General features: G+C 46.2%; 5 protein-coding genes across 6 annotated transcripts; 2 read left to right on the top strand and 3 right to left on the bottom strand.

Moving 5' to 3' along the window:
- Window positions 1-3,888: 3,888 nt before the first annotated feature.
- Window positions 3,889-7,253, bottom strand: TRM10 (tRNA (guanine(9)-N1)-methyltransferase-like protein). The gene is made up of 3 exons (XM_048679787.2): window positions 6,770-7,253; window positions 4,988-5,347; window positions 3,889-4,461 (listed from the first exon to the last, which is right to left on the bottom strand). Exons 1-3 carry the CDS (start codon window positions 7,169-7,171, stop codon window positions 4,189-4,191), a joined length of 1,035 nt encoding a protein of 344 aa, XP_048535744.1. The 5' UTR covers window positions 7,172-7,253; the 3' UTR covers window positions 3,889-4,188.
- A 198-nt stretch (window positions 7,254-7,451) lies between these two features.
- On the top strand, window positions 7,452-8,638 carry LOC125512469 (early nodulin-like protein 12). Its single transcript, XM_048677562.2, has 2 exons — window positions 7,452-7,779; window positions 7,933-8,638. The coding sequence occupies exons 1-2, from the start codon at window positions 7,581-7,583 to the stop codon at window positions 8,391-8,393; spliced, it is 660 nt and encodes a 219-aa protein (XP_048533519.1). The 5' UTR covers window positions 7,452-7,580; the 3' UTR covers window positions 8,394-8,638.
- Window positions 8,639-11,016: 2,378 nt separating this feature from the next.
- LOC125516865 (protein NOI4-like) lies at window positions 11,017-11,959 on the top strand. 2 transcript variants are annotated; one of them, XM_087528503.1, is made up of 3 exons: window positions 11,017-11,183; window positions 11,345-11,557; window positions 11,644-11,959. In XM_087528503.1, the coding sequence occupies exons 1-3, from the start codon at window positions 11,178-11,180 to the stop codon at window positions 11,686-11,688; spliced, it is 264 nt and encodes an 87-aa protein (XP_087384629.1). In that variant the 5' UTR covers window positions 11,017-11,177; the 3' UTR covers window positions 11,689-11,959. The 2 variants fall into 2 exon arrangements, with proteins under 2 accessions (XP_087384629.1, XP_048538109.2); XM_048682152.2 differs by having other exon boundaries at window positions 11,018-11,183; window positions 11,333-11,557.
- Window positions 11,960-13,246: 1,287 nt separating this feature from the next.
- On the bottom strand, window positions 13,247-17,790 carry LOC125514447 (cellulose synthase-like protein E2). Its single transcript, XM_048679786.2, has 8 exons — window positions 17,378-17,790; window positions 16,392-16,713; window positions 16,067-16,207; window positions 15,203-15,334; window positions 14,891-15,103; window positions 14,560-14,778; window positions 14,043-14,390; window positions 13,247-13,949 (listed from the first exon to the last, which is right to left on the bottom strand). Exons 1-8 carry the CDS (start codon window positions 17,671-17,673, stop codon window positions 13,407-13,409), a joined length of 2,214 nt encoding a protein of 737 aa, XP_048535743.1. The 5' UTR covers window positions 17,674-17,790; the 3' UTR covers window positions 13,247-13,406.
- A 3,175-nt stretch (window positions 17,791-20,965) lies between these two features.
- LOC125514446 (Rubisco methyltransferase family protein) lies at window positions 20,966-25,730 on the bottom strand. The gene is made up of 13 exons (XM_048679785.2): window positions 25,283-25,730; window positions 25,021-25,184; window positions 24,835-24,918; window positions 24,679-24,736; window positions 24,169-24,222; window positions 23,946-24,017; window positions 23,629-23,709; window positions 22,945-23,117; window positions 22,049-22,151; window positions 21,817-21,948; window positions 21,538-21,660; window positions 21,278-21,436; window positions 20,966-21,196 (listed from the first exon to the last, which is right to left on the bottom strand). Exons 1-12 carry the CDS (start codon window positions 25,667-25,669, stop codon window positions 21,347-21,349), a joined length of 1,521 nt encoding a protein of 506 aa, XP_048535742.1. The 5' UTR covers window positions 25,670-25,730; the 3' UTR covers window positions 20,966-21,196; window positions 21,278-21,346.
- Between the last annotated feature and the right edge of the window lie 280 nt (window positions 25,731-26,010).

The following is a 26,010-nucleotide window of genomic DNA, read 5'->3' as shown; positions in this document are numbered from 1 at the left end:
AACGAAAACCAAATTCACATGATTACTTATAACAAGATTTCTCCCATGTCCTCATGAACAAACATAACTACTCACAAAGCATATTCATGTTCATAATCAGAGAAGTAATAAATATCATTAAGGATCTGAACATATGATCTTCCACCGAATAAACCAACTAGCATCAACTACAAGGAGTAATAAACACTACTAGCAACCCACGTGTACCAATCTGAGGTTTTGAGACAAATATCGGATACAATAGATGAACTAGGGTTTGAGAGAAGATGGTGCTGGCGAAGATATTGATGGAGATTGACCCTCTCTCAATGAGAGGATCATTGGTGATGACGATGGCTTCGATTTCCCCCTTCGAGAGGGAAGTTTCCATGGCAGAACAGATCTGCCGGAGCCCTAGATTGCTTCTGCCCAGGTTTCGCCTTGAGACGGCGGCGCTTCGTCCCAAAAATTTTCTTCTGATTCTTTCCAGGTCAAAAGACATCATATAGCAGAAGATGGGCACCAGAGGCCTGCCAGGGGACCCACAAGCCCTAGGGGCGCACCTAGGGGATAGCCCCCCCCCTCCAGGCTTGTGCCCACCTGGTGGGTCCCCTCTGGTATTTTCTTCTCCTAATATTTTTATATATTCCAAAATAATTCTCGGTAAAGTTTTAGGACTTTTGGAGTTGTGCAAAATAGGTCACTCAGATTTGTTCATTTTCGGTCCAAAATTTCAGCTTAAGGAAAAAAAGGCATACATATTGTACCATAATATGTAAGAACGTCTCATAATGCAAAATATCAATATAAAAATATGATGCAAAACAGACGTATCAGTGGCGCGCTCCCAGCCCATCGCCAAGTGACCTGACTGGGAACGAGCGCTTTTTAGTTAGTTGGTCCCTGAAGATCCTATCTGACGCATTTGGCGTCAAATTCTCAAGCTTTCACATAGGCTGGCGATCGAAGCGGTGAGTTGGGCCAGCTCGTTAACATGTTCGTCAAATTGTCGAGCTTTCGCACAAGCTGGCGATCAAAGTGATGAGCTGGGCCAGCCCGTTAACATGTTCCAGCGTTTTCGGTTTTAGAAACCTTCCACAAATTACCAGCCACTTTCTATCGGTTTTGGGAACATTCTAGAAGGTTCCTGAACTGGGCATCTTATTTTGAACCTTTTTCTTTTATTTTTTCCTTTTTCTGTTTATGTTTCCTTTTCGTTTTTTGTTCTTGTTTTGGTTTTTTATTTTTCCTATCTCTTTTTGTTTGGAGATTTCAAATATTGTTCGAAATTTTCTAAAATGTTCTCATATTAAAATTTTGTTCACAATTTTAGAAACTGATTGTGCCTGAAAATATCTTCAAGAATTTAAAAAACAATTCTCCTTTTCAAAATTTCTTCACAATTTTAAAAATATGTCCCTGTTTCTAAATTTTGTTCACATTTTCAAAAAATGTTCATGTTTCAAAAAGTTCCACAATTTTAAAACTTATTCTCATTTTATTATTCATAATTTCAGAAAGACTTTCGTGTTTCAAAATATGTGCAGGTATTTCAAGAAAATGTTCCTGTTTTCAAAATTTGTTCACCATTTCAAAAAAAACATTCATGTTCCAAAAAATGTTTGCGGATTCAACATTTTGTTCGCAATTTCAAAAAATCTTTCCATGTTTGAAATTTTGTTCGCATTTCCAAAAAAGTATACAGAGCAAACATGTCTACATTGCAAAAAATGTTCTATTTTAACATTCTTTTATGAATTTTAAAAATGTTCTTGTTTTCATTTTGTCAAAAGTTTGAGAACTGTTCATGATCTCAGAAAATATGCGGAAATTTCAAAGAATGTTCGCGCTTTTTGTAATTTGTTAATTTTTTAGAAAATGCTAATTTTTGAAAAAAAAACAAGTTTTTAAAAACAGTTCGGGATTTGCAAAATTTGTTCGTGTTCCTTTTTAAAATCAGAATTACCAAAAATGTTCACTTCTCCAAAAAAAACTGGAATATAAAAAATTGCAGCATTTCAAAACTGCTTGTAATTTTCAAGAAATGTTTTCCAAATCTCAACGTTGTTGTGTGTTTGAAACACTTAGCTCTGCTGGCGCACAATTCAAAAACAGTTCCAGAATTTGAAAAACAAATTGCAAATATGAAAATAGTTTATGAATTTGAAAAAAAAGTAAAATTGAAAAAACTTCGTGGGTTTGGGAAATGTTCATCGAATTTGAAAAAAAGTTCATTGAATTTGAAAGTAATTAATCAAATTTTTAAAAATTTCATCAATTAAAAAAATGTTTGTCCAATTTGAAAAAAGAGCATGATATTGGAAAAAAGTTCATACATTTGAATACAAAATCATCATTTTTTGTAAATGAATTTAAATAAAATTTCATTGAATGAGAGAGAAGAAATAAAAGGAAAAAAGAGGAGGAAAAAAGAAAAAGAGAAAAGGGGAAAAAGAAAAAGCAAAGGAGGAAGAATGAAAAAACAGAAAAGATGTAAGTAGTCCGTGCGGGCAGGGTGGCGGGGTGGTTATTTCAACAAACTTGATGCATGGAGTCACTTGTTCACACTCTTTTGTGTTGTAAAAAACAGAAGAAAAAATGGTAGATCGACCAACCCACCACGGAGGGGATGTGCGTCCGTTTGCAAATTGCACAGTAACAGGCACCTGAAGCGCTAAACAGAAAATGCCATGGGGGTGGGGGAGACTCTTCCTTAGGTCAACACCAATGGGCTGACCCAAACGGACATAAAATGTGTCCTTTTTTGTCTATTTGGGTGGTCATGTGGACAACAAAAGTCCATCCGAGGCCTAATGTGTGGACCAACATTTTTTTTTCAAAATAAAAAAGATAATTTGCCGCCAAAAGTCCGTTCGTTACATTAATTGAGCTAAAAACATAAGTTTAAAAACCTAGATCAAATGCTCATCGCCTTGTCCTCATTCTCGTCGCTGACGAGGTCGATTGAAGACTGAGGCGATTATGGGTATGGCCCCGCCAGTGCAGTGGCCACGACCGCCGATGAGTGGAGCGACAGTGGCAGGTCAGACCAGTGCGTGAGCTCGACCAGCTCGGAGGCCTTGAGGGCCTGGTCGTCCTCGGGCTCCTTCTCCTTCACCACAGGCGGGTCATGCGGTGGCGTTGGAGCACACGCGTGCGCATGAGCGACGAAGCACGGCCGACGGCGCTGGTCGTGCTCGTCGTCGAACCACGTATCCTAGTGGAAGGGAGGGGGGAGTCCTCGGCAAACGTCGAGTCGTGGCGGAGATCATCGGGCAGTAGATCGTGATGGCGGTGGATCTCCACCGCACCCGCGACTGGAGGCCAGAACGACCGGCACTGAAACCATTTATGGGCTCAAATGCCAGCCGTTGGGCAGTTGCACATCCGGCCTAGGGCATTGGGATGACCGCCTCCTAGTACCTCTGACACGTTGCGACTGGAACGTACATGCGTACATACGGTCGTGCACGGGCGGCGCAGCCCCCGTCAACGTCACGGTGAAGGGTGCCGCACGGCGCCGCCCCGAGGAGGAGTCGGCCTCGTCGTTGTGCTGCCCGAGGTCCACTTCCACAACATTGCGCCGCCGGTGGACTCGGGTTTTGCCTGTTGGCGACGGGGAGCAGAGTGGTCACGGATGCCTCCACCCCAACACACTCGTGGCATTTAGAAGGACCCGGATATCGCGTTGGGTGGCTGATGTGTGGACCCGAACGGACAAACGGCTTGTCCGTCTCCTGTCCGTGTGACGCAAAACCATGGTTTCTGTCCATGTGGACCCAAACGAACGCAGCAGCGTGTCTGTAGGCACGCTTGAGTTTGGGTGATATGTGTTTCTAAAGCAGATAGATGCCTGTGTTGTCTATAAAAATACATGTGTTTTCTAAACTCCAAGAGAAAACCATCAAAGATGAGAACAGAAGCACTCTATTTATCTGTGCTGTTATATAGCACGTTCCTTCCTCGCGCCGTACAAAAGTACAGGGTGTAGTTCAGATAACAAAAACAAAAATACTACGACACCTCAGAGTACTCCAAACAAATAAACCTAGGTAAACAAAGCAGTTCAGCAACGTTAATAGTAATGATACACTTGGAGATGACTCGTATTTCAGTCGTCGGCACAGTAGGTTGCTCTTTCCCTCTGCTCTTCCCGGAGATAATAACCTATCCAGGAGTCACTTCCACCACTGCACCAAAAGAGTGATTCTAAGATTTTCCATTTTCACTTCTAACACAATGTCTTTTGTTAGCAACATCGGCTTCTTCATCCCCATCACCATCATCCTCATCATCATCAACCTCCTCTTCTAAACACTTGTCAATATCTCCGTTTGCAGCCCCTTCAGGTGCATCATCATCATTTGCTGCTCCAGCTTCTCCTCGTTTCCTCGGTGGGATCACATGAAAGAATGCCGTCTTCCAGTCCTTTGTTTCCACAAACTTTTGCATTATCTCAAACACTTGGTTGACTGTAAGAACCTACATGATCAATATGCAAGGAGAGTCAATAATTTTAGATTCTTAGTATAGCTCTCCAAAGTCCTCCGAAGCCAAGACTAATACATTCTCAAACACTTGGTTGACTGTAAGAACGATCAACAACAGTTGACAACTTGTTTTGTACTTTGAACTAAAACCACGACAAGAATTATGGAAAGGAGGGAGTAGTAGTTTAAAATAAGCAGCAACATAATTATAAATGCTCTCCGGTTTCTGCATTAAAATGTGAAAACAGTACTCTCTAGAAAATCAGCAAAAACATGTGTGGTATATTTCCCATTCATAAAATGCTCTCTAGGTTCTTCTAACATGTTAGAAATGATGATATGATCCCAAAGCTGTCCATATTATTTGAAAGAAGACATCATAACAATATGATCCCAAGGTATATTTTGAAATGCAAACACAATAACAAATTTGATGCCATAGAGGCAACAAAATATATAATATTAACTGCGGAAGCTAACTTGTAAGGAAAAAAATAGAGGAGCATGCATATGCGCACCTGAGAACTTGACATCTTTAAATAACTTCCAATGGGGAGCTTCGCAGACTGAATGCCCTGATCAACTGCCTTTTTCTGTGTTATGCCTTTCCATCTGTTCCGATCCACTAGACCACCAATGATGTATATTTTCGACATGTCTAGTTCATCAAGGACAGTCTCAGCATCCGCTGTAAGATACACAAGATTTTCTTTACAGTCTGCAAATGCTTCAAGGTAAGACTTGGCCTCTTTTTCTATGATCCACTTATCAAAGCCAGGTATCCTTTGAACCTGGGTCCCCATTTCTCCGCTGCAACCTGTCAACCATAGATGAGCCGGGGTTGCTGATCTTCCATTCACTGCATAGCAGTACATAATCTGTAACTTGCATTAGTTCACAGTTCAGATGTTTACTCAGACAAATATTCATGAAGGTGTAAAGTATCTTGGTAGACATAGGCATTTAGATATTACCTAAGTACGCAGTATCAGAAATGGTACTCTCATTTTTATTAGCTTTGCAGATGCTAAGAGCATCTCCAATAGAGGCGCTAAAAGTAGCCCGCGCTGGAAAAAACGTCAATTTAGCGCGCGGAGCATCTCCAACAGACGCTGCAAAAGCCAGCACGCTGTAAAATCCATCCAGCGCGCTGGGAATTTCTGCATCGCACGCGGGATATTTGGTGCGCGGCGTACAGCGCGCTGGACAATTTGAAGCGCGAAGACCAGCTGCTCTGCTTCCTCTGCTCGTCCCGCCTCGAGCTCGCCGCTACAGCCCTTCCCTGCAGCGCGCCGCCGCCGGCCGCCGCCACTCCTCTGCGTGCTCGTCTCTGCTCGTCCTAGCACGGGGCGGAGCCGACGCTGCCCTTCTGCTCGCCGGCTGCAGCTCGCCGCCTCGAGTTCGCTGGCCGGGAGCGCGTGCCGGCCGGGAGCCGCCGTTGCCCTTCTCTAGCTTGCTCCAACGATTTAGAAGGGAAGCTAAAGCTAGCTAGCTCGCGTTTGCGATTCACAGCAAGCTTAGCTCGCGTGTGGTGGCCGGCGGAAGATGATTTGCAAGGTCAGCAAGCTAGCTTGCTCCAACCATTGGGGACCCAATTGCGTTTTTGTTTTGAACAGATGGACTTATTTGTAAATGTTTAGGGACCTGTTTGCTGTAGATATATTTGTGGCGCTTTATTTTTTAGTGCGTCTGCTGGACTGCTGCGCGCTATATTTTTGTGCCTCTGCTGGACTGAATCGGCCACAGCGCGCTAAAATTACTAAAATGGCGCTGTAAAATTATTTTAGCGCGCCGTTTTTTTGGGCTTCTGTTGGAGATGCTCTAATACCAGTGCATTTTACATTGCTCTGAATGTTTCAGATAGACGAGAAAGAATTGGGTATATCACACCCATGATTAACAATTGATAGATAGCAACAGCACACAAACTGGTAAGTTCTTGAGATGCAAACTGAAAAATATGCCATGTCACAAATTATATTTCATATGCATTCACAATTAAGCCAATTATTAATTATAATGAAAGGGACTACTCAAGCTTTCACTACAACAACGAAGGAGCTTATCTGAATATTGAACAACTACAACATTAGCGTCTAATGTTAATCCAACTAGCACTTCCAGTTCGCCAATTACAGCAACAAGGCCGGAGACTCTCCCCGTGCATACGAGCCAGTGTAAATCATCAAGAATCGCATAATCCCCTTTCAATTACCTTACTATAAATCTCTGATCATCAATGTTACTTAGTGTGAGCACAAAACATAGCGAGAAAGGCAACAAGGACAAGGGGAATTCACCTGCTGGGTGAGGCTGTGAATCTCGTTGGGCCGCATGAGGTCGGCGAACTCGAGGTCGAGCACCACCTTCTGCCCACCCTCGGCGGCGCGCCGGAGCCTCTCGGCGCGCGCCCCCCGCTCCTCCACGCGCTTTCCCACCCGCTCGAGCCGCGTCTCCCTGCGCGCCGCCAGCATCGCTTCGCGCGCCTCCTGCGACGGCGCCGCGGTCAGAGACTCCTCCCACTCGCGCCTCCGCCGCTCTATGTCGGCGCGCCGGCGCTCCTTCTCCCCCGCCTTCCGCTCGGCCTTCCGCGCCGCCTGCCGCTCCTGCTTCAGCAGCTTCTTCTTCGCGCTCTTGGAGAGCTGCGGAGGGTTCCCGTCCCCCACGACCGCGGCCTGCCCGCTCTCCGCGCCGTCAGCCATCTCAACGCGCCGCCGCCGCCGAGGGAGTAGTCCTGGGTTCGGAGAGGGGTTTGGGGTTCTCCGCAGAATCTGGGGAGTCTACGCAAACATGATATTTACCGTAAACCGACCCTCTTTGACGTACTTCGAGGAAATACGCCTCTCAAGGGGGTTTACGTATTCAACCCACGACTCGTCGCAGAAGCTAACGCCTCCTATCGCCATGCAGCGGAGACCGGACAGCCCAACGGCTCCTCCCGTTGTGCAGCAACGACCCCCGCTCTCTCCTCCTGCACGTTGGCAACTGACCTCCGTTTCGCCGGCGCCACTCGCTTCCGGATCCTCGGTATAAAAGGCCACTGCCACCATCGCTAGATCTCACACCAACACCACTACACTACACACTAGTGCCCTTTCTGATCCTTCTCCAATGGCCAGCGTCATCGTCCTCGCTGCTGCTGCTGCTTGCTGCTGCATTCTCCTCGCGGCCTCGGTGTCGCCGGCGTCGCCGGCGCCCGTGGTGTACAGCGTCGGCGACGAGAGGGGGTGGGCGGTGCCGGCCGGCAACGGCACCGAGACGTACAACCACTGGGCCAAGAAGAACCGCTTCCAAGTCGGCGACGTCCTGGGTAAGCAGCAGTTACCGTCGCATCCAGATCGAACCCCATAGCGCTCTTCTTGATTACCGCAAAGCCTTATTGCTTGATTTATTTGGTACTCCTGTCCTACATAATAGTAACTCACTTTGCGTTCTTGATTCATGGCGGCCGGCCGGCGCGCAGATTTCAAGTACGCGGCCAAGGACTCGGTGCTGCTGGTGAACCACGACGACTACAAGATGTGCAGCACGGTGACCCCCCTGACCCGGTTCGCGGACGGCGACACCAAGTTCAAGTTCGACCGGACGGGCTTCTTCTTCTTCGTCAGCGGCGTGCCGGGGCACTGCGAGGCGGGCCAGCGGATGATCGCCAGCGTCGTCGGGCACTCCACGCTGGCCGCCGCTCCGGCCAAACCGCCCGCCGTCGGCGTCGTCGGCGGCCACGCGCCCGGCCCCAGCCCCAGCCCCAACCAGGCGGTCTCGGCCCCGGAGTCCCCGTCGTACGGGTCCAGTTCTGGCGGATCCACCTCGACGACCGGTTTCGGACCCAGCCCGTCGACCGAGCCCAGTGGCGCGTCCAGGCGGGCGCTCTCCACTGTCACAGGGCTTGTCGCCAGTGTCGTCGCCATGATCGCGTTGGCGTGATCTTACTTGGAAGAGGTTAATGTAGGCTATCGATCGTTAGGTCTGTGTCATCGGTGTAGGGATTAATGTTAGTCTCGAGATCTATAGGTAATGGTAGGGAGGAACATCTGTTCAAGTCAAAAAAAAAGGGAGGAACATCTGTTATCGAGTCTTAGGTGAATTACTCAGGCGAGACCTTGGTGTCATGTAATCCATTCGATCCAGTCAAATAAAATGGAAATAAATTTCGCCTTATTGATTTGGTTTACTGTCGCCGTTTTCCTGTCGACCAGCAGCAATCGGTAGGAGGTCTTCTCACGGTGCATTTTGCAATCGAAATGGTCTCTGTCGAGCTAGTCACCCATAAATTCGGTGTGGTCAGACTGCTTCCAAGAAGTCAGAGTATTCCAGCATTTCCACTATTCTCGTGATGTTTCAGCCACCATCTTGTAGGGGTGGTAGTTGCTCTTAGAATGTTTTGTGTTGTTATTTTGTTTCATGAGCCATCGACATGGGCCCCGTATGGATCCATGGGTTAGAATTAGTTTGTAAGTTTGGACTCAACTAACTTAAAAATATTCAAATAGGAGGGTTAGTTTGGGTTAGATGCATCTAACCCATTCAAAAAATCTAATCCACCCAAGATGTACTCATTTGGGTTAGTTCTTTTTTTTAAAACTCAACCACGTCTATTTATTTGACCATCCCCCGAAGGGATCTCGTCCGAAACAATCTGCAAAATAAAGTCTGGGGTTAGTTCTTTTTGAGACCATTAAAAAACATCTTTTTCTCTTACTCTTCCTGCAGCAGATCCCTCCCCACTTCCTCACAGCTTCTTGTCCTCTCCCTCCCTGCCTCTCGCACTGCCCGTGAAGACGTCTCGCCGTATCCGCGCTTCATCTAACCCTACCATCCAAACACCTCTCTAGCTAGAGTTAGTTCAAGGTTAGTTCAAGGTTAGAATCTAACTCTAATCCCTAACTAAATTAGAGTATCCAAACAAGGCCATGAACTTGTTCATTCAGAAGCTATAGCAAATGCCATGTCCCTCCCGAAACGACATAACTAACAATCAACATACCAACATAGAGCCAACATATATACCAGTTAACAAACTACTCACTTTGTAAAATTTTGAATTTATGTGAACTTTTGGCCGAATGACACAATGTCTTCTTCATCGGGCACGAAGGAAGATAGACTACTCAACTTTTTTTAGGAGCCCATTCGAAAAAAAATTCAAAATTAAGCGTGTTTGTCTTGGAGCAATTTAAAAACGGGTGGTCAACCGATAAGTTGATTCCGGATGCGCACGAGTGAGGATGAAAATGTGCAGTAAAAACTAGTGCTGGTCTAGATCCCGGACACAACGGGTAGTAACCAGTGGGTTTGGTCGGGGTGTTACATCCCTCCCATGTATCCCTGCCTTTCTCGCGACGCGACTTTGCAGCATTCCTCAAAAATATATTCTCAGCTATTTGGTCTTTTTAAGCACATTCATCACCTAAATTTATATAGTATTTTTTTGTACATGATTCCGTAAAAATCCCTTGCTACTATAAACTTTAGTTGACACAAAGACATGTCTTGTCCAGTGCCATCTCTCTCGCACTCCGTGAAAATGAAACTAGAAGGAACTTTTGGATCTCGCTCCGCTACTCGCATATGAGTCCTCCTATTCAGTGCTCAATGCGTGGAATAGAGGAGGTAACGTGCGCCTCGTGAGTCTGTGGGATGTCATGTCTCCTTGCCACCTTCTTCGTTTCTTGCCACCGGCGTTCTCCCTTTTCAGCGACATATCTGCGCGTCACCTCAACGACCTGCAAGTCGGCATCAGCTGAACCGCTGGCTCCCACCACCCATGGCTGGTGTCGATGCTGCACCACCTGGTGTCTCTCCCTACCCTTACCGCCCTGGTCTTCCCTCTAATCCCCCCTCTCTGGCGCTGCTGATCCACACCCAACCTCTTCAGATTTCGTCCTTGCCTTCACCTGTATCGGGCGTTGTCAGCGGCTCGGGTTCAGTGTTTCGCCCTCCGTCCACCACCACCTACGCCTCACAGCCGCCACGTCGTCACCAGCTCAGGCTCAGTGCTTCGTCATCCGTCCACCATCTCCTACGCCTCGCTGCCGTTGCCCCAACTTCTTGGCCCGAGCCTAGGACAAGGCACGGTGTGCACGGAAGGTGCATGTTTGATCGCTATTCCACGCACTACCCCGGGGATGTCAAAAAAAAGACATGTGATCCGGTGACTCCACCACCTAGCCGCAAACAGGACACGGCTACCAGGCGGGCCCGGCAGAAGCAGTGACGGAGATAGGGAGTGCCAGCAAGCCCCCTCAAGGATTGCTGCTAATATTACTTATGAACAGGAAGAAAATAGTCCACTATTTGTTGCCAAAAATCTTTTTTTCCTATAGTTTGGCCCTCCCAGCCTCTTTTGACAGCACTTGCCCCCCCTAATCCAGTTTTTCTGGCTCCCTAGGCCGTTTTGCTGCCTCCGAAACCAGAGCCGCCGTGTTAAAAAAAAAGGTAGTGGGAGTAAACAAAATCCGCTGGGAAATGTGCTTAATTTTAGCCAGGCAACGTCCCACGCAGAGCATGCATGAGATTAGCGGGTATAAGTGGGCGGGTGCCGTTGCGATCCCCCCAATCTTCTCCTCCTGCTATATTTGACCGCCTTCCCTCTCATCCCGGGGGAAATTTTGCCCCGAAGCACTTGCGCTTCATATCCATTCAAGGGGGCAAAATTTTCTCTCGCGTCTACCGCTCAAGGGCACCGCGCCACCCCGTCAAGGCATAAACATGTCGGTGAGTTGATCAAGATCCTGCGTGAATTTACGCCTATGGATTCATCGATCTCTGGTTCATCTTGTTTGCACTGCCTTGATTGATCATACTACATGGATCTTGTTTTAATGTCGCAAACAAATAATGTGATGATGGTGCATTGAAACAAGAAAATGGCTCAGATGGAGGCTGGCCGCACAATCCCCAAGTTCGGCGCCTGGGACGTGAACAACCCGGCCTCCGCCGACGGGTTCACGGTCATCTTCAGCAAGGCCAGGGATGACAAGAAGGCCCCCGTCAACGTGCACAAGGCCAGCAGGTCCGCCGACGGCAAGGACGCCAGGCCCGACTCCAAGATGAACCAGTCCTACAGCAACTCCAGGCCCAACACCTCGGTACCTTTTCTTCTTCCTCTTCTTCTTCCTCACCTATCTTAAGAGATTCAAGAGATTCATTCATTCATTTCCATCTGATATTGCAGAAGAAATGGTTCTGCTGCGTGTCGCCGAGCCCCACGCAGCCCTGAGCCAGGACACTGAGGAAGAGGAGGAGGGGGATCGGGCGGAGTGTCGCGCGAATGCGAATGCGATGGGATGGAGGAGAGGGGAGTGTCAATGCCGCTGCTTCGTTTATAAACAAACGTACTACTATCGTACATACACAAACACTTGCCACTTCGGGGATGAGATGAGACGATGTTGATGTAATTATGCGACGGTCGCACGTGACCCTGTCGCCAGGCGCGATGTATGGCTTTCGCATAAGAGAAAGAAACTTGCTCATACCATGCGGATACATCTGCTTTCCTTTCAGATGTTCTCAGCCTCAGGTGCGTGCGTAAACTCCCCATCCTGCCTGCCACCGGCAGCTTCAAGCTGAGATGCCCCGTTCGATGTGGAACCTGCCCTGCAGAACTACCAGATGATCGTTAGGGCAAAACTATATGCAAAAATGATGATGCATTAGTAGCTGTTAATCGCGTGGGTGTAGAGAATACCACAGCGTTTTTTTTTTGAATTGAGGGGCATGCCCCCGATTTCATTTCATTGCATGAAAGGAAACTAATAAAACAGATCAAGTATTCTTCAGATTCCATCCAGCCCTCAGATGTCCTACCATGACATCCAGGCATCAACAACTAGACAACCAAAAGAATAAAGCTTGCAACTAAGAAAAAACTTCATACTTATCAGAAATGCATACCCAGGTGAGAGGTAACCACACAGGGCTCCTCTCCCCCACTCATCGCCACATACTCTCCAGGGAGGACAGAAATTCAGCTAACATTACAGACAAAATTACTCCCCGATGTCAAGACGTTTCACCATGGGCGCCCATCCTCTACTCTTGTTGAAGAAACCATTCGCAACATCAACCAACAGTGTTGCGACGGCCCGCAACATCTGTTGCCCTTCTTTTCTCTGTAGACCAGCCCAGTAAGACATCCAATAAGATATTTGAAAGAACAACACACTAGGATCATGAGGGTAAACATGATGAAATGTAGCAGCATTTCTGGCTTTCCACAAAGTCCAAAACACCGCAGAAACACCCACTGCTATTGTTTGCCTACTATTCTTAGGAATTTTTTTTACCCAGGCAGTAAACTCTTCTATCTTGCATGGAATGTCATGAATTCCAGTTACATTCCTAACCACACCCCACACAAACTTAGCCACCACACATGTACAGAAAAGATGATCAACCGTTTCTGAGTAATCACAGAAACTACAGTTTTTATCCTTTCCTTTCCAGTTTCTTTTCACCAAATTGTCTCTAGTTAGGACACTATTCTTAAACATCAACCACAAGAAAACTTAACTTTCAGCGGTATCCTCGCCTGCCACAATTTCCTATGAGGCCAGTCAGCCTGATCCGTTTTTAAAGCAAGATACAAAGATCTAACCGTGAATCTACCAGATTTAGTTAGCAGCCAACTACATCTATCCTCTTGATCGTTTAAAACTACTTTACTGCATAGATTTTTGAGCTCATACCACATATCAGCCGTGTCTCCCCATAAAACTCTTCTAAATCTAATCAAACTCATATTATCAGACAGAACTTTTGGCGACAGTGAAATCTGAATTAAAGGTTAGTAGATAGAGTCTAGGGAACTGAATACCACATCGTTGTCGCAGCTGTCCAATAACATGGAAGTTCAGAGCCGTGTAAACAGATTGTTTCAAAATGTTACTCATAGTAAGGGCATGTCCGTCTATCGTTATCACGCCGAATTCATTTCTAGATAGCCTGTAGGCAGAGCGACGACACAAAGCAAAGGGAAACTAGGGTGACGAAATAAGGCAGGCTTCCGCTGTCCCTGCGGATGAAGAGGGCCTCGTAGACCGGAGCATTGATGACCACTATGGCCACACAGAGGACAGCCTGCAGAAACAAAGGTCCCAACCCTGCCGTTCCTTCGCGCAACAGAGCTCTGCCCAGCCCGACCACCAGGCACACCAGGTTGAACAGCGCGATCGTGGTGATGATCACAAACATACCCGAGATGGGCCCGAACTCCATCTTCCCCTTCTTGTACCTCTCCAGAGCCTGCGACTCGTCCACCTTCACCGTCAGCTCGAATCCGGACTCGGAGACGCCCAGCATTCCCCCGATCGTGTCGATGGCCGCCAGGAGGTAGGAGGTGGTCCTTCTCATGAGCCACATCCTTTGTGCGTTCCACCACTCCACTGCAGTGTCACCACATTGCAGCGACTCCATTAGGCTCCAGGAGTATGAAGCTACCACGACGTATATGAATGGAATGCACCAAGGGCTGGTTATCTGAATGAGTTGCACATGCAAGTATCGTGTCAGAACTGAACCGCGGTGCGTAAAAATGAGCTAGGGAACATAGTGTAGAATGTTAGTCATTACCTCAGGGAAAACAGAGACGCCACTGAGGAAGCAAAGTGAAGGAATGATGACATAGTAAAAGGTGGGGAAGCTGTTCAGGGCCCAGAAGCCACAGACCGAGTAACCCATTTGAAGACCCAGCTTGATCTTACCATGGCCTAATAAAAAGGGACTGTAATTGGAGAGGGATATTTGGAGGAACCCTTCTGACCATCTCTTGTGCTGAACCAGGATCTGGCCTAGTGAGGTAGGGGCCATGCCTAAGAAGCCCTTTCTAGCGGGGTTGTAGTACACCGATCTCCACCCGCGGCATTGGATTTGCAATCCTGTAATCACATCCTCCAGTGGGCACCCATATCTAACTCCTTTCTGCAATTCAGAAACACAAACTCATCAAAAATGATCTGCATAACAGTACACACATGCAAGGAAGGACATCCTTCGGGCATCACTGAAGGATTTTCTGTATATACTCATCAAAGAGAAGGGGATCAATGGAAATGTTCATATTCAGGTTTGTAGAAAGAGATAGAGATACCTCAATGCCCCACGGGGTGTTATGCTCATACGTGCATGTCACAAGTGACTTGGACGTTTCTTCCAGCTCATCTGCATTTTCTGCTATCCCCACTCCTCTATCCCAGTCTTCCTTGTAATCTTTACTATATATTTGTCCAGAGAGGGTCTCCCTGCGATGGAAGCATCCAGTGCCATAGTAACACATTCCACCCCATCCATCCAAGCAAGGGTTATCCAACTGAACATCAAGTCAATGAAACAACAAACCAGATTAGTCTTAATTACAGCTTCAGACATAGGTGTGTCCTTTGTCGAAATTTTAGGAGGTGCTATATTATCTTTCAATTGACCTCATTGACAACGTTGATGGGATTGCCATAGATGTCATTGTGCACCACATTGTCAAAGTTCTGAGGGTACTGCACAAAACCGATATCTTGACCTTGCTCTTCATCTAGGAAGAAGCACAATGCATCTCTAATGGACTCAGAGTTGTTGGAGTACATATCACAATCAACATTCAGAATGACTGGGCTGTTGCTTATCACTGAAGATACCCTTATCTGCACAATTGACCTTATTAAGGTATATAAACACAATGAAGGTTGATTCTAAATGGTAATTCTAGAAAATCATTGACTATACCAAGAGAGGACACCTACCAAAGCATTTAATGATCCAGCTTTGAAGTGATGTTGTTCCTGAGGTCTCTTCTCGCGTGACATATACACAAGTTTTGGCAATGCATTTCCATCTACATCAACTGCCTTCCGTTTGTTTCTATCAATTAGAATCTAGCAATGGAGAACCATTTGATTAGACGGGATCACCAAAATTATGCAGATAAGAAATATAAATTCTACTCTGCTATTACAGTTTTCTGTGAAGGTAGATTCTTCACTGGATGAATATCAACCATGTCAGGCTCGTCTTACATCAGGTTGAATTACATTCAGCCAAACAAGCACCTATGCCTTTTATTTTAACTACCTGAATTAACTATCAATTGCATGGTTGGATAGTAAAAAACTAAACAACAATTGTATTTTTTACACCAACATGATGCGTTAAACTTTTATAATTGTAATAACTGCTCTATTGCACACTGATTAATTTGCACTGCTATACTGCAGAGCCACTAAAATAAGCGGTGTACATCTTTTTCTTTTTCCTCTGACTACTGTGGGTTTTCTAGCTTCTCAGAGCAAACACTACTGTGGGATTTCTAGCTTCTCAGAGCGAACATGGAAGCTCCTTTTGGAATAGTTTTAACAGTGGACAGATTGCCTAGAATTATTCTCCATAGGTACTACTTGATAAACATAAAAACATATTTATTTTTTCCACAACACTTCAATTCACCAACACTCTTATATGTTAGCTTTTATAACCAATTCACCAGCTTTGTATTAGCTACACGAGTTGGTTTTCACACTTCTCATAGTTATCATATTATTTTGAATTTCAAAATCAATTACCATGCACTTCATCTAGTAGTCAGACTCTGACCAAACTACCATTTTTACCTGGACTATTGAAGGGTGATCTCCAGAAGTTATCATCTCATTCCATTCAGAGAAGCCTCTGTGGTTGCATTCTGGAACCTCGGGAATCTTGCCTGAATGTACTACTGAGTTCACGCGATCTGTCAGATCCTTGTACAACTCCTGCAATTCACAAAAGAGGGGAAAACAGATAAGAAAACAATGTGTTGGTTTCACAGCCTTACACGGCAAAAATGGAAGGCCAGCAGGCCCTTACACCAGTAAATATTGTATCAGACTGCATCACAACATCATTTCTTTCGAGATAAGCTAAATTGCATAGGTGCAGAACAAGTTTGTGATCTACCTTCATGCGGAGCAATTCTTGAGGGCTACAAGCATCATGAGGGGTAGCCCCTTCGGCAAAGTAGGCAGCTGGTGACCTGGGCTCCACCTTGTAATTTTTGCAAAATGAAATCCAGTGCTTTGCAAACTCAGATGCCTCATGAAGAGCGTAGAATGTTACAGCAGAACCAGCATCATCAGACAAATAGATGTTTAGCTTCTCTGGCGGGTAGTCATAAGCCATAACAGACAGAACCGTGGAGATGACAAGCATGGGTGGTTCAAGAGCTGGGTCCGCTGTACACACAAATATGTCCACACCAGGGAGCTGGTCATCATCATATCTGTTTGTGGCCAGTATTTTAACAAGTCATTCACCACAGACATAGATAGTACAGTCAAACTAATTTTTGTTCATACGATGCTATGCAGATACCGCGCTATCTGAACCATGTAACTAGGCATGAATGTGCATCATCACAATACCCATGGCCATTGAGGTCCTTGATGGAGCATAACAGTACCTGATTTGGCAGTAGCCGTGACTCCTAGCTGAAATATATCTATGTAAATGAATCATATTCTAGCATGGGTGCGATGTTTCAATTGTATCCACAACTCTGGAACCATATTCTAGCATGGGTGCGATCTTTCAACTGTATCCATAACTCTGGGTAGTTATGACAAAGCGTATCTACTTCAGGCTTGAGCCCAGCTGAAAAAGAAAACGGGGAATGTGCTAACTACACTGCTGCAGACATACAATACAATGCAAGGTTTGTTCTCGAGTCTCGATGTCACATTATTTCAGCAATAAGCCTTCGCGGATCACAGATGTAAGTTGCTGGACTTGGTGTGATTCAGAATCGGAAGGGAAGCCGCCTCTAAAGGCGAGCCCCTGAACTAATGCTCTCGTCGGAGCTCTACTTGTCCAGCTAGCCATTCCGTCGAACACTCTCTGCTCTACGAGAGAGAAGGAAAAAAGCGCGGCGCAGATCAGGCACTAACCTCTCCGAGAGGCGGTCCTTGAATGTGGTGCGGCGGACCGGGTTCCAGCGCACGGAGAGGGTGAGGACCCAGTAGAGGCCGAACAATATCTCGGCCACGAGCAGCCCCAGCCCCGCCCGCCACCCCAGGCTGCTGCTGCCCCTCGCCGGGATGTGGGTGGCTCTGTAGAACCATATGAGGAGGATCCCCGCGAAGATGGTGCCCGCGTACACCCGGTACGCCAGCACCCGCTTCGGCTTCTCCGTCGCGAACAGCGGCGGGCGGCCGCCGCCGCCGGAGACGCTGCTCCCGGCCATCCTCCCTGCCTGCTAGTGCGAGCGAGCGAGAACGCAGGTGTGGAGCGTGACGGGTAGGCCTGGGTCCCTGGGTCAGAGGTGCAGGGGCCGGGTATGTAGCGGATGGTCAACGGAGCCTCCCCGTTGGAGCCGCCTCTGTGTTGGAGAACTTTGACCTCTTGTCAGTCTTCTAGTAGACACATCGCTGTAGCTTAGCCGCCACCATGCTCATTTCAATCTATTCATCTTAAATTATGATAATACAACAAACATCAAAAATAATAAAAATTACATCCAAATTTGTACACCACCTAGCGACGACTGCAAGCATTGAAGCGAGTCGATGGCGTGCCGCTGTCATCGTCTCTCCCTCATTCGATCTGGGCAAAAATTATAGCAGACAGTCAAAAAGTTATAGTGCTAAAACCTCATAGGACCAGTGCACCGAAAACAGCAATTGTCACTGATGAAGAGTAACGTAGATGACAAGGATCCAACCCGAAGGCAGATGAATGTAGACGAACGACGACCAGATCCAAGCAAATCCATCAAAGACGGATCGGCCGAAGACACACCTCCACATGCCCACCGACGATGGTAGACGCACCATCGGAACAAGGGCTAGGTGAAACAGAATCTTATTCAATTTTCAAGGAACCGTCGTCTCGTCTTCTTGAATAGGACACAAAACCTAACAAAACTAGAAGAAACATAAAAAACGAAACCCTCCCACTGAGAAGGACCGGGATCAACCGCGTTTCCATAGCCCTAAGGCCACCAAACACGAGGCAGACCGGCGGCGACACCGGCGGGAGGCAGTGAAACCCTATTTTTTTTCTTAAAAAGCAAATATATTTCAGTTTGCTATTGAGATTTTTTATATCATTCGGCTTTGGAGATTAAAGCCCTGATGATCGATAGGGAGTTTGTTCCATAGACTTACATTGTGATCAAAATGGAATAGCAGATTGTTTGGTAAGGTATAGCAATTCTTTTCTTTAAGTTCGGTATAGCCGTTCTAAGAGTATCACGGTTATGTGGTTACATAGAAGGCCCCATGTATCGAGGAAATCTTACCTCTACACTTTTTTTTTCAGGAAAACTTGATCTATTCATCTTTAATCATGGTAGTACATTAAACACCAGAAATAATAAAAATTACATTTAAATCCGTAGACCATCTAGCGACGACTACAAACACTGAAGCGAGCCGAAGGCGCACCGCCGTCATCGTCCATCCCTTGCTGGAGCCGGTCAAAACATTTGTAGTATCTAGTAGACAGTCGAGAAGTCATCATGTTAAGACCTCATAGGACCAGCGCACCAGAATAGCAGTCGTCGCTGTTGAAGAATAGCATAGATCGGAAGGATCCTACTTGAAGACGCACAAACATAGACGAACTACGGCTAGATCCGAGCAAATCCACAAAGGAAAGATTCGCCAGAGACACACCTCTGCACGCCCACTGGCGATGCTACACACACCATTAAGACATGGGCTAGGCTGGGAAAACATTATTCCATCTTCAGGGAGTCGTTATCGTCTTGTCTTTCTGATCAAGATACAAACCCTAACAAAACTCGAAAAAACATCTAGCAAGGGTCGGGATCTACCGCACCACCATGGCCCTAAGGCCACCTGAGACGATGCGGACCGGCGGCGGGAGGCAAAGAAACCCTAGGCTTTTCATGGGGAGGAGGCAATGTGTGGAACCTTAGCACACCTCTAGACCTCAACTCTCTATTTTTTTTGCGCTGTACCTTGACTCTATTACTTTGGAACAAAACTCCCTGTTTCGTCGCAAAAAAAATATACATCTAAAGTTTTTGAAAAGTAGATCTCCAGTTTAGTGGAAAATGTTATAAGGAATTGATTCTCTAAATGATGAGGTCGATTGATAAAATAGGGAATTGCTGATATTTTGATTGGTAAACAGAAAATTACTGATATTTCAATTGGTAAATAGAAAATTACTGATATTTCATCCATTTCAGATTGTCAATTTTGTACTTCCTTCATCCCACAATATAAGATGTTTTTGCAAGTTAAGGAATTACCATAGGTGTATTTTGAGTACCAAAGGTGTATTTTGAGTGTACCAAGTGAGTAGACTTGGATATAAGAAAAATATACTAGAAATATTATTATTATTATGAAATATAGCGTTGTGCGTGTGCTAAAGAAAGTAGTGGTTGCGTGTTCTGATATTCTCAACTAAGAGCATCTCCAGCCGCGCCCTCAGAAAGGCCTCCCCACGCGATTTTTTCGCGCCGGTGCCGGAAAAACGGCCCAGTTGTGCCTCCAGGAGCCCGATTTTCGCCGGTCTGGGCCGAAATCAGTGCCGGCGGACCCAGACCAAACCCGACGCACTGGGGGCGCCCGGGGGCGCCGGGGCGAGCGGTTTTGGCGCGAAAGAGCCGCGTCAGCGACACCGCCCTCGTCTTCCCTAACGCCTCGGTTTCCCGCGGGGAATCAATGGCAAGGCTGCCGTCAGTCAGCCTTGCCATTGATTCCTCACGGGCGGCGCGTCACGGGGGCGGGCGGCGCACCTCCTTGTCGGCTCCTCCTCCGCGCTCCGTCAAGCCAAAGATGGAGCCGGGCCTCCCTGCCATGAAGACGGAGCACGGCGACGTGAAGCTAGACGACGACGCGGTCCTGGAATGGGCACGCCATGACTCCTTGAAGATGGCGAGGGAGCGCCAGTGCGCCGCCCTGCAACGCTTCGCGTAGCGCCACCGGGGCGGCCGCGACGAAGGAGGAGTCGTTGTCATCGTCGACAGCGACGACGACGCGCCACCGCCGCCGCCGCCACCAGTCCGCCATGGCAACGCCGGGCAGGGGTCCAGCAGGGACGCCTGTGTCAAGAAGGAGAAGGACGACGATGGTGAGGATGGCGGCGACGACGGCGACTACTCAGCGTTCAACCAATTTCTTTTGTAGATTAGTTATGTATTTTGTTATGTAATGAAAATCCGCAAACATGTCTAATATATGCCCAAGTTTGCCGAAATTTAGTCGTGTTTAGCCGAACTTCGCCGAACTTTGCCGAAATTTGCTATATATTTTTCTTTCTTGAACGCGCCTAGGAGCGGCCCTGGGGCCGGCAGCCGGGGACCAACTCGCCCCAGGCCGATTTTTTGCGCTGGCTCACCCCCAGATGGCGATTTTAGACGTCGCCTCGGGCCAACGGCTGGAGATGCTCTAAACAGTCACACAATACCGCCACCGAGCTGCACCGGTAGAACTGGACACGAAGCACGAATGCTCTGGCGCGTCTTTGGGAGTACAGGCGACCCCAAAAAGAGCTCTGTGTAGGAAAAGATAAACAGATGCGCTGCAGCACCCTAGATCACATATACACGTATGCCAAGCTCAGGGCTGTTCAATCACAACTCGCAGCTATTCTTGGTTTCACATCAACCTTTTCTAAGTTTTCCCTACGTACTATTCAGTTGCAGCTCCGAAGATCTTGGCCTGATACTGCAATATGCCTTTGGCAAGCAAACACCTGAGCTCACCAGCAACAGGGTGGTGGAACTGAAACTGCATCATGTGGTGTTCAGTGAAAAAATACGGCATTCGACGACGAAGGTGGTAAAAAATGAGGACAGATTGAGAATTTACCAAGTCGACGGAGACACACGAGCATTGCTCCCCGAAATCTTCAGGGGGCAGAAGATATAGCCCATCTGTTTATTTGAAGAGCTTTCTGAGACCATTGAATAGTGACAGAGCTTTAAGCTCACCGCCGGCCCTCATGTCCCTCAATCTCCTACGCAATATCTGCACCATATCAACGGGAGGAAATGTGAGGCGCCAAGGAATAACCGCATGACGTGCAGAGCGAAGGAACCAGCTAGGCTGCAAGATCTATGCTGGCTTACGTATTGTGAACGATATAGGATCCTCCGTTCGCTGATGCACAGATCTCTTGCTAGCTGCTTTAGTAGCAAGGTCCTGTTGGCCTGCTTTGTATTGATTGAGACTTCCGCAGAACCCTTGGCGCCCTGAAACATTATTGTTTGACTTAAAAACTGACATTTGAAGGAAATAATATTGGTGCCGAATGATTATGATTTGTGTAACTTATAACAGGAATGGCGCGGTCTGAAATCACATGGGGAATTGTGAAATCTGCAAGATAGCCACAGACAAGATCTCACCTCTAGGTACTTGGTATATTTTTTTATACTAGATTCACAGCAGTCCAAGATAAACTGAAGAGCCTGCTCGTCCAGCTCGGGATAATTAAGTGCAGGCTTGGATGAACCTTTATTGGATGCAGCAACAGCCATCTGCACAAATAAGTTATATAGGCAAGCTGTGTTGACCACCCTTGTTATAGCTGTATGGAGACAGTTCTGAAAATAATTGGTGCCAAATAACAGCACTAACCTCCTCAAAGCGTTGAATCATCTCAGGAGGACTGACTACAAGAAAGGCATAAGCCATCAGCTCAACTGGCCACCCTGTGACCCTCAAGGGGAAACTTTCAGACCTGATAATGGTGACCAGATCCACCCTTGTCAATACTAACCATATAACTTTGATAGTATAAAAAATGTACAAAACAAGGCAATAAAAATGAAAACAATGTTGCACATACTACTGAACTGGTGCCATTTTCCCCAGAGAACATGCAACCTAAAGGTCCTCTCGAAAATAAGGTGACACTGACAAGAAACAAGAGCCTATGGTGGATGGTGCCAAGAAGTTGGAGTTGATTGCCACGATCTTTATGTCCCGGTTTAGGTGGTGTTGAGCATTTCTCCAGTTTTATGTGGCTAGTCATTTTCGTTGCCCTTTTGGACAAATCTTGTAATAAATACTATGACTATATGCATCTCAAGATCCAGACGCTGGGAGAGTTTTCTCTTCCATTACCCAAAACAATGAACCAAGTCAAAATCTATGACTAGATGCACAACTGCAAATTCATTTTTTCCAAAACGTGAGCAGGAACTTTACCATTTTATTGGGAGAGAGAACATCGAATCAACGAGGATGTCAGCACCAAGACATTCAAATGGATCAACACCATCGACACAAGATATAGCATCTTAAATTTACTTCTTGAGGGCAAAATGTGATTAAAAATTCTCTTCTAAATGAAATGTGTTACAAACTCATTGCACAAACAAAATGCTATTTTCGTATTTTATTCTTGATACTATCATGAAGTAAAAACAAGAATATGCCAACAAATACCCCAATTTAATGAACTTCTCTAACCTAAACCAAGTAACAGAAGCATATGAAGTTCCGCATGGAAAAAGGATGAGAGCACTTACTCTGACAAACCGTGTTTCTTTAGTGCTTGTAATTTCTCTTTGTAGCACTCATCAGACTTGTTAAGAGACACCAAGAATTCAACTGAATCATTTGGATTTGTTCCCTCTTTTGGTACAAAACCATAGGAAAGCAATAGCTCACCACTGGATTTCTTCCCATAGGATATGAACACCTGAGGAGGTCAAACAAGAAATAGACAAGTTAGCTAGTAATAATTTCTCATAAGAAACACATTTAAAATAATATATGCATGGAATAAGACTAATTGGCCCCAAGCGTAACACATGCAGAAAATGATAAGGCCACAATAAAATAAGTACAGTGGTGGCCCATCTGAAATCAAGTATACTCTATCTGTAAAATATAAAATGGATAGATGCAGAGACACAGCCTGTACAAGACTCAAGATGATTTCGTACTTTAAATGCCAGTCTATTGGTACAGAAAAGGGTGCACAATATACTAGATGAAATTATATTGGATTTCAACTAATTCCCAGTTCTGTAAAACCAAAAGAAGATGCCACATGGCCTTCCGAAAACAAGCAATAGTGAAGATTATGATCATCATTAATGTCGTGGACATGGCAATTACCAATGGATGAGGAGTGATGGACTTTTTGATAACTAACTTGGTATGGAGAAAATATATAGTAGAGTCAAAGCACAAATGAAAAAAGTTACCTGCTCACCTGGTTGATACGAACGATCAGTGGTGAAGACTATTCCTTGCGATGACTTGTCATAATCCAGGAATGCATCTACCTGGAAAGTTGATTTTGCTAAGAAAAAATGCATGACATTGTGCACTTCAGGAAGACTTGGGAAATGATGGAAAAAGGTGGAAAATTGTCCGATATGCGGTGCTTAAGGAATTCAGCACAATATTGCTAAAAATTCTTTGTAAACAGGAGAAATGTGGGACTTGCTGTGCTTCATAATTCCATACAACATTTTTTAGAACTGAAATGATTCTTTGTAAAATATAGAAAATGTAATACCTCAGGGCTATGGTTAAGCATATCTGCCCAAGGAACTAGTGCAACCTTTCCATCCATTGATTCTAAACGAACCTGCAAAATAGTCCGATGCAGTGTGCGTGTTCTTATAGCAGAAAAGGGCAGCAAAAGCATATGTATATGTAATGGAAAGGGCTATCAGATAAGCAAAATGAAGTAAAACAAGGTTTGCATCATATTTTAGCTTCACGACACTTTGTCTTACCAGACGTGAGAAGAGAATGCCGAAGGACCATCTAAAGTTCTCCATGTTGTACACCTAAAATAAGAAAGTAGCAGCACCAAACTCAAAAATCAATTAATGATAATAATTGGTACATTTGGTGTCATCAGACCATATTATTTGTTATAGTAGCGACTTCCTCTCCTTTGTTTTCATAGTGATAGTCAAACAGTTAAATATCATCAGCATTGTTTAGTCATGCTGTATTCGGAACATTTACTTAATCGAATTTATGCTTCTGTGTATAGAAATTGGGTGGCACTGGCTGCGACGAATTCCGGACATAATCGATTGATGGCAGTTTTTTTGTGTTTAAATTGAAATAAAATGGAATCCCCGTGAATGCCCCATGTCACAAGAATAGTTCTCCAAACCCCCCTCTTATGTTCATCAGTTTAAACTACTCTCTCAGTTCCAAATTACTTTTGAACTAAAACCACGACAAGTATTTTGGAACGGAGGGAGTAATATAGCAGCGGTTGCGAAGCATACCTTCTCGGGGAACAAATCTGGATATTTAGAAAATATTCGATCTCGAAGGTCATTGTATCTGCCAAAACCATAAGGCGTCATTCCAGTGAGGGCACCAAACAGAGGAGAAAACTTAGTATGGTAAATGACTAGGACAAAAAACAGATAGACACTTACGTCCCAATCACATCACCGATCCTTGAAATTGCCCGTTCCCTGATCGGAGAAGCCACCAAGTATGCATCTATCTCAGTGCGAGTCCTACAATGACAAAGAAAGGCTGTACAAGATTGAGAATGTTATCTCAAAAACCACTCGTCTTATCACTCGGGTGTCAAACCAACAGTAACCGTGGGGCTATACCAGTACAAAAGCGAGTAAGGCTGCCTAGGCAATGCGTCGATATAGCTGCTCCACTTCGACGAACCCTCCAAGCTGGCTTCGCTTATGAGGTAGGTGGCGAGAAGCGGCCAGTCCGGCACAGAGTACCTCTTCATCACATCCCCCACCTCACGGTTGCTCCATTCCTACACACGACACGAGCACAAGAAAGACAGTGATTGTGAAAACTGAATGCCGTTAATGGGGTTGTGACTGATGAGACAGATTGTATGATCATTTCTACCGAATCGGCGGTGATGACGAGGGTCGGGGGCACGAAGAGCAGCTTCTCTCCATTCCGGACGTTCTTGAGCGCGACGAGGCCGCGCTCTCCGATGTCCACCTTCTCTAGGGCCAGCCGCTGCTCGGGGAGCCCCGACGCGGTGAGCCACCGCTCCAGCGACGCCGCGCTCTCCAGGGACTCGATCTCGCAGCCCCATGGGACACCCGCGACGACCTCGCGCTGCGCCGGAGCGGACGCGGACGCGGACGCCGACGCCGCTGCGGCGCGGACGGAGAAGCGGGGGCGGACGCTGGAGGAGGAGGGGCATGGTCGGAGCCGACGGGTTGCGCGCGGGTGCGACGGCGGCCGGAACTGGGGGTGGAGAGCGGTGGTGGTGGTGGTGGCCATTGCGAAGCCGCGAAAGTGGAGGGACGGTTGTGTGCGGGTGCGGGGGCTTATCCGCTCGTTCGTGGCGGGCCGGGGGTTTTATCCGTTTCTCTTACGGGCAGGCTTGAAATCTCCGTTTTCGTGGGCTTGACAGGGCTTGTTGTGACGAACGGTTTTGCAAAGATGAAACCTTTCATCGGTTTTGAAAAGATTTCACGCGTTTTTTTCTGTGTTTTTATTCATGATGTGCATTGGTTTTAATTTTCTTCTTCCTTTGTTTATTATTTCAAATACATGTCGACTTTTTTAATACACGTTGTACATTTTCCGTATACGCACTGAACATTCTTTTGTACTCATTC

The sequence above is a fragment of the Triticum urartu genome, chromosome 6A (genome assembly GCF_056163025.1).
Source record: "Triticum urartu cultivar PI428250 chromosome 6A, HENAU_Tu73, whole genome shotgun sequence".
NCBI lineage: Eukaryota > Viridiplantae > Streptophyta > Magnoliopsida > Poales > Poaceae > Triticum > Triticum urartu.
The sequence above is the reverse complement of the archived record's forward strand: the minus strand, read 5'-3'. Positions and strand labels throughout refer to the sequence as shown.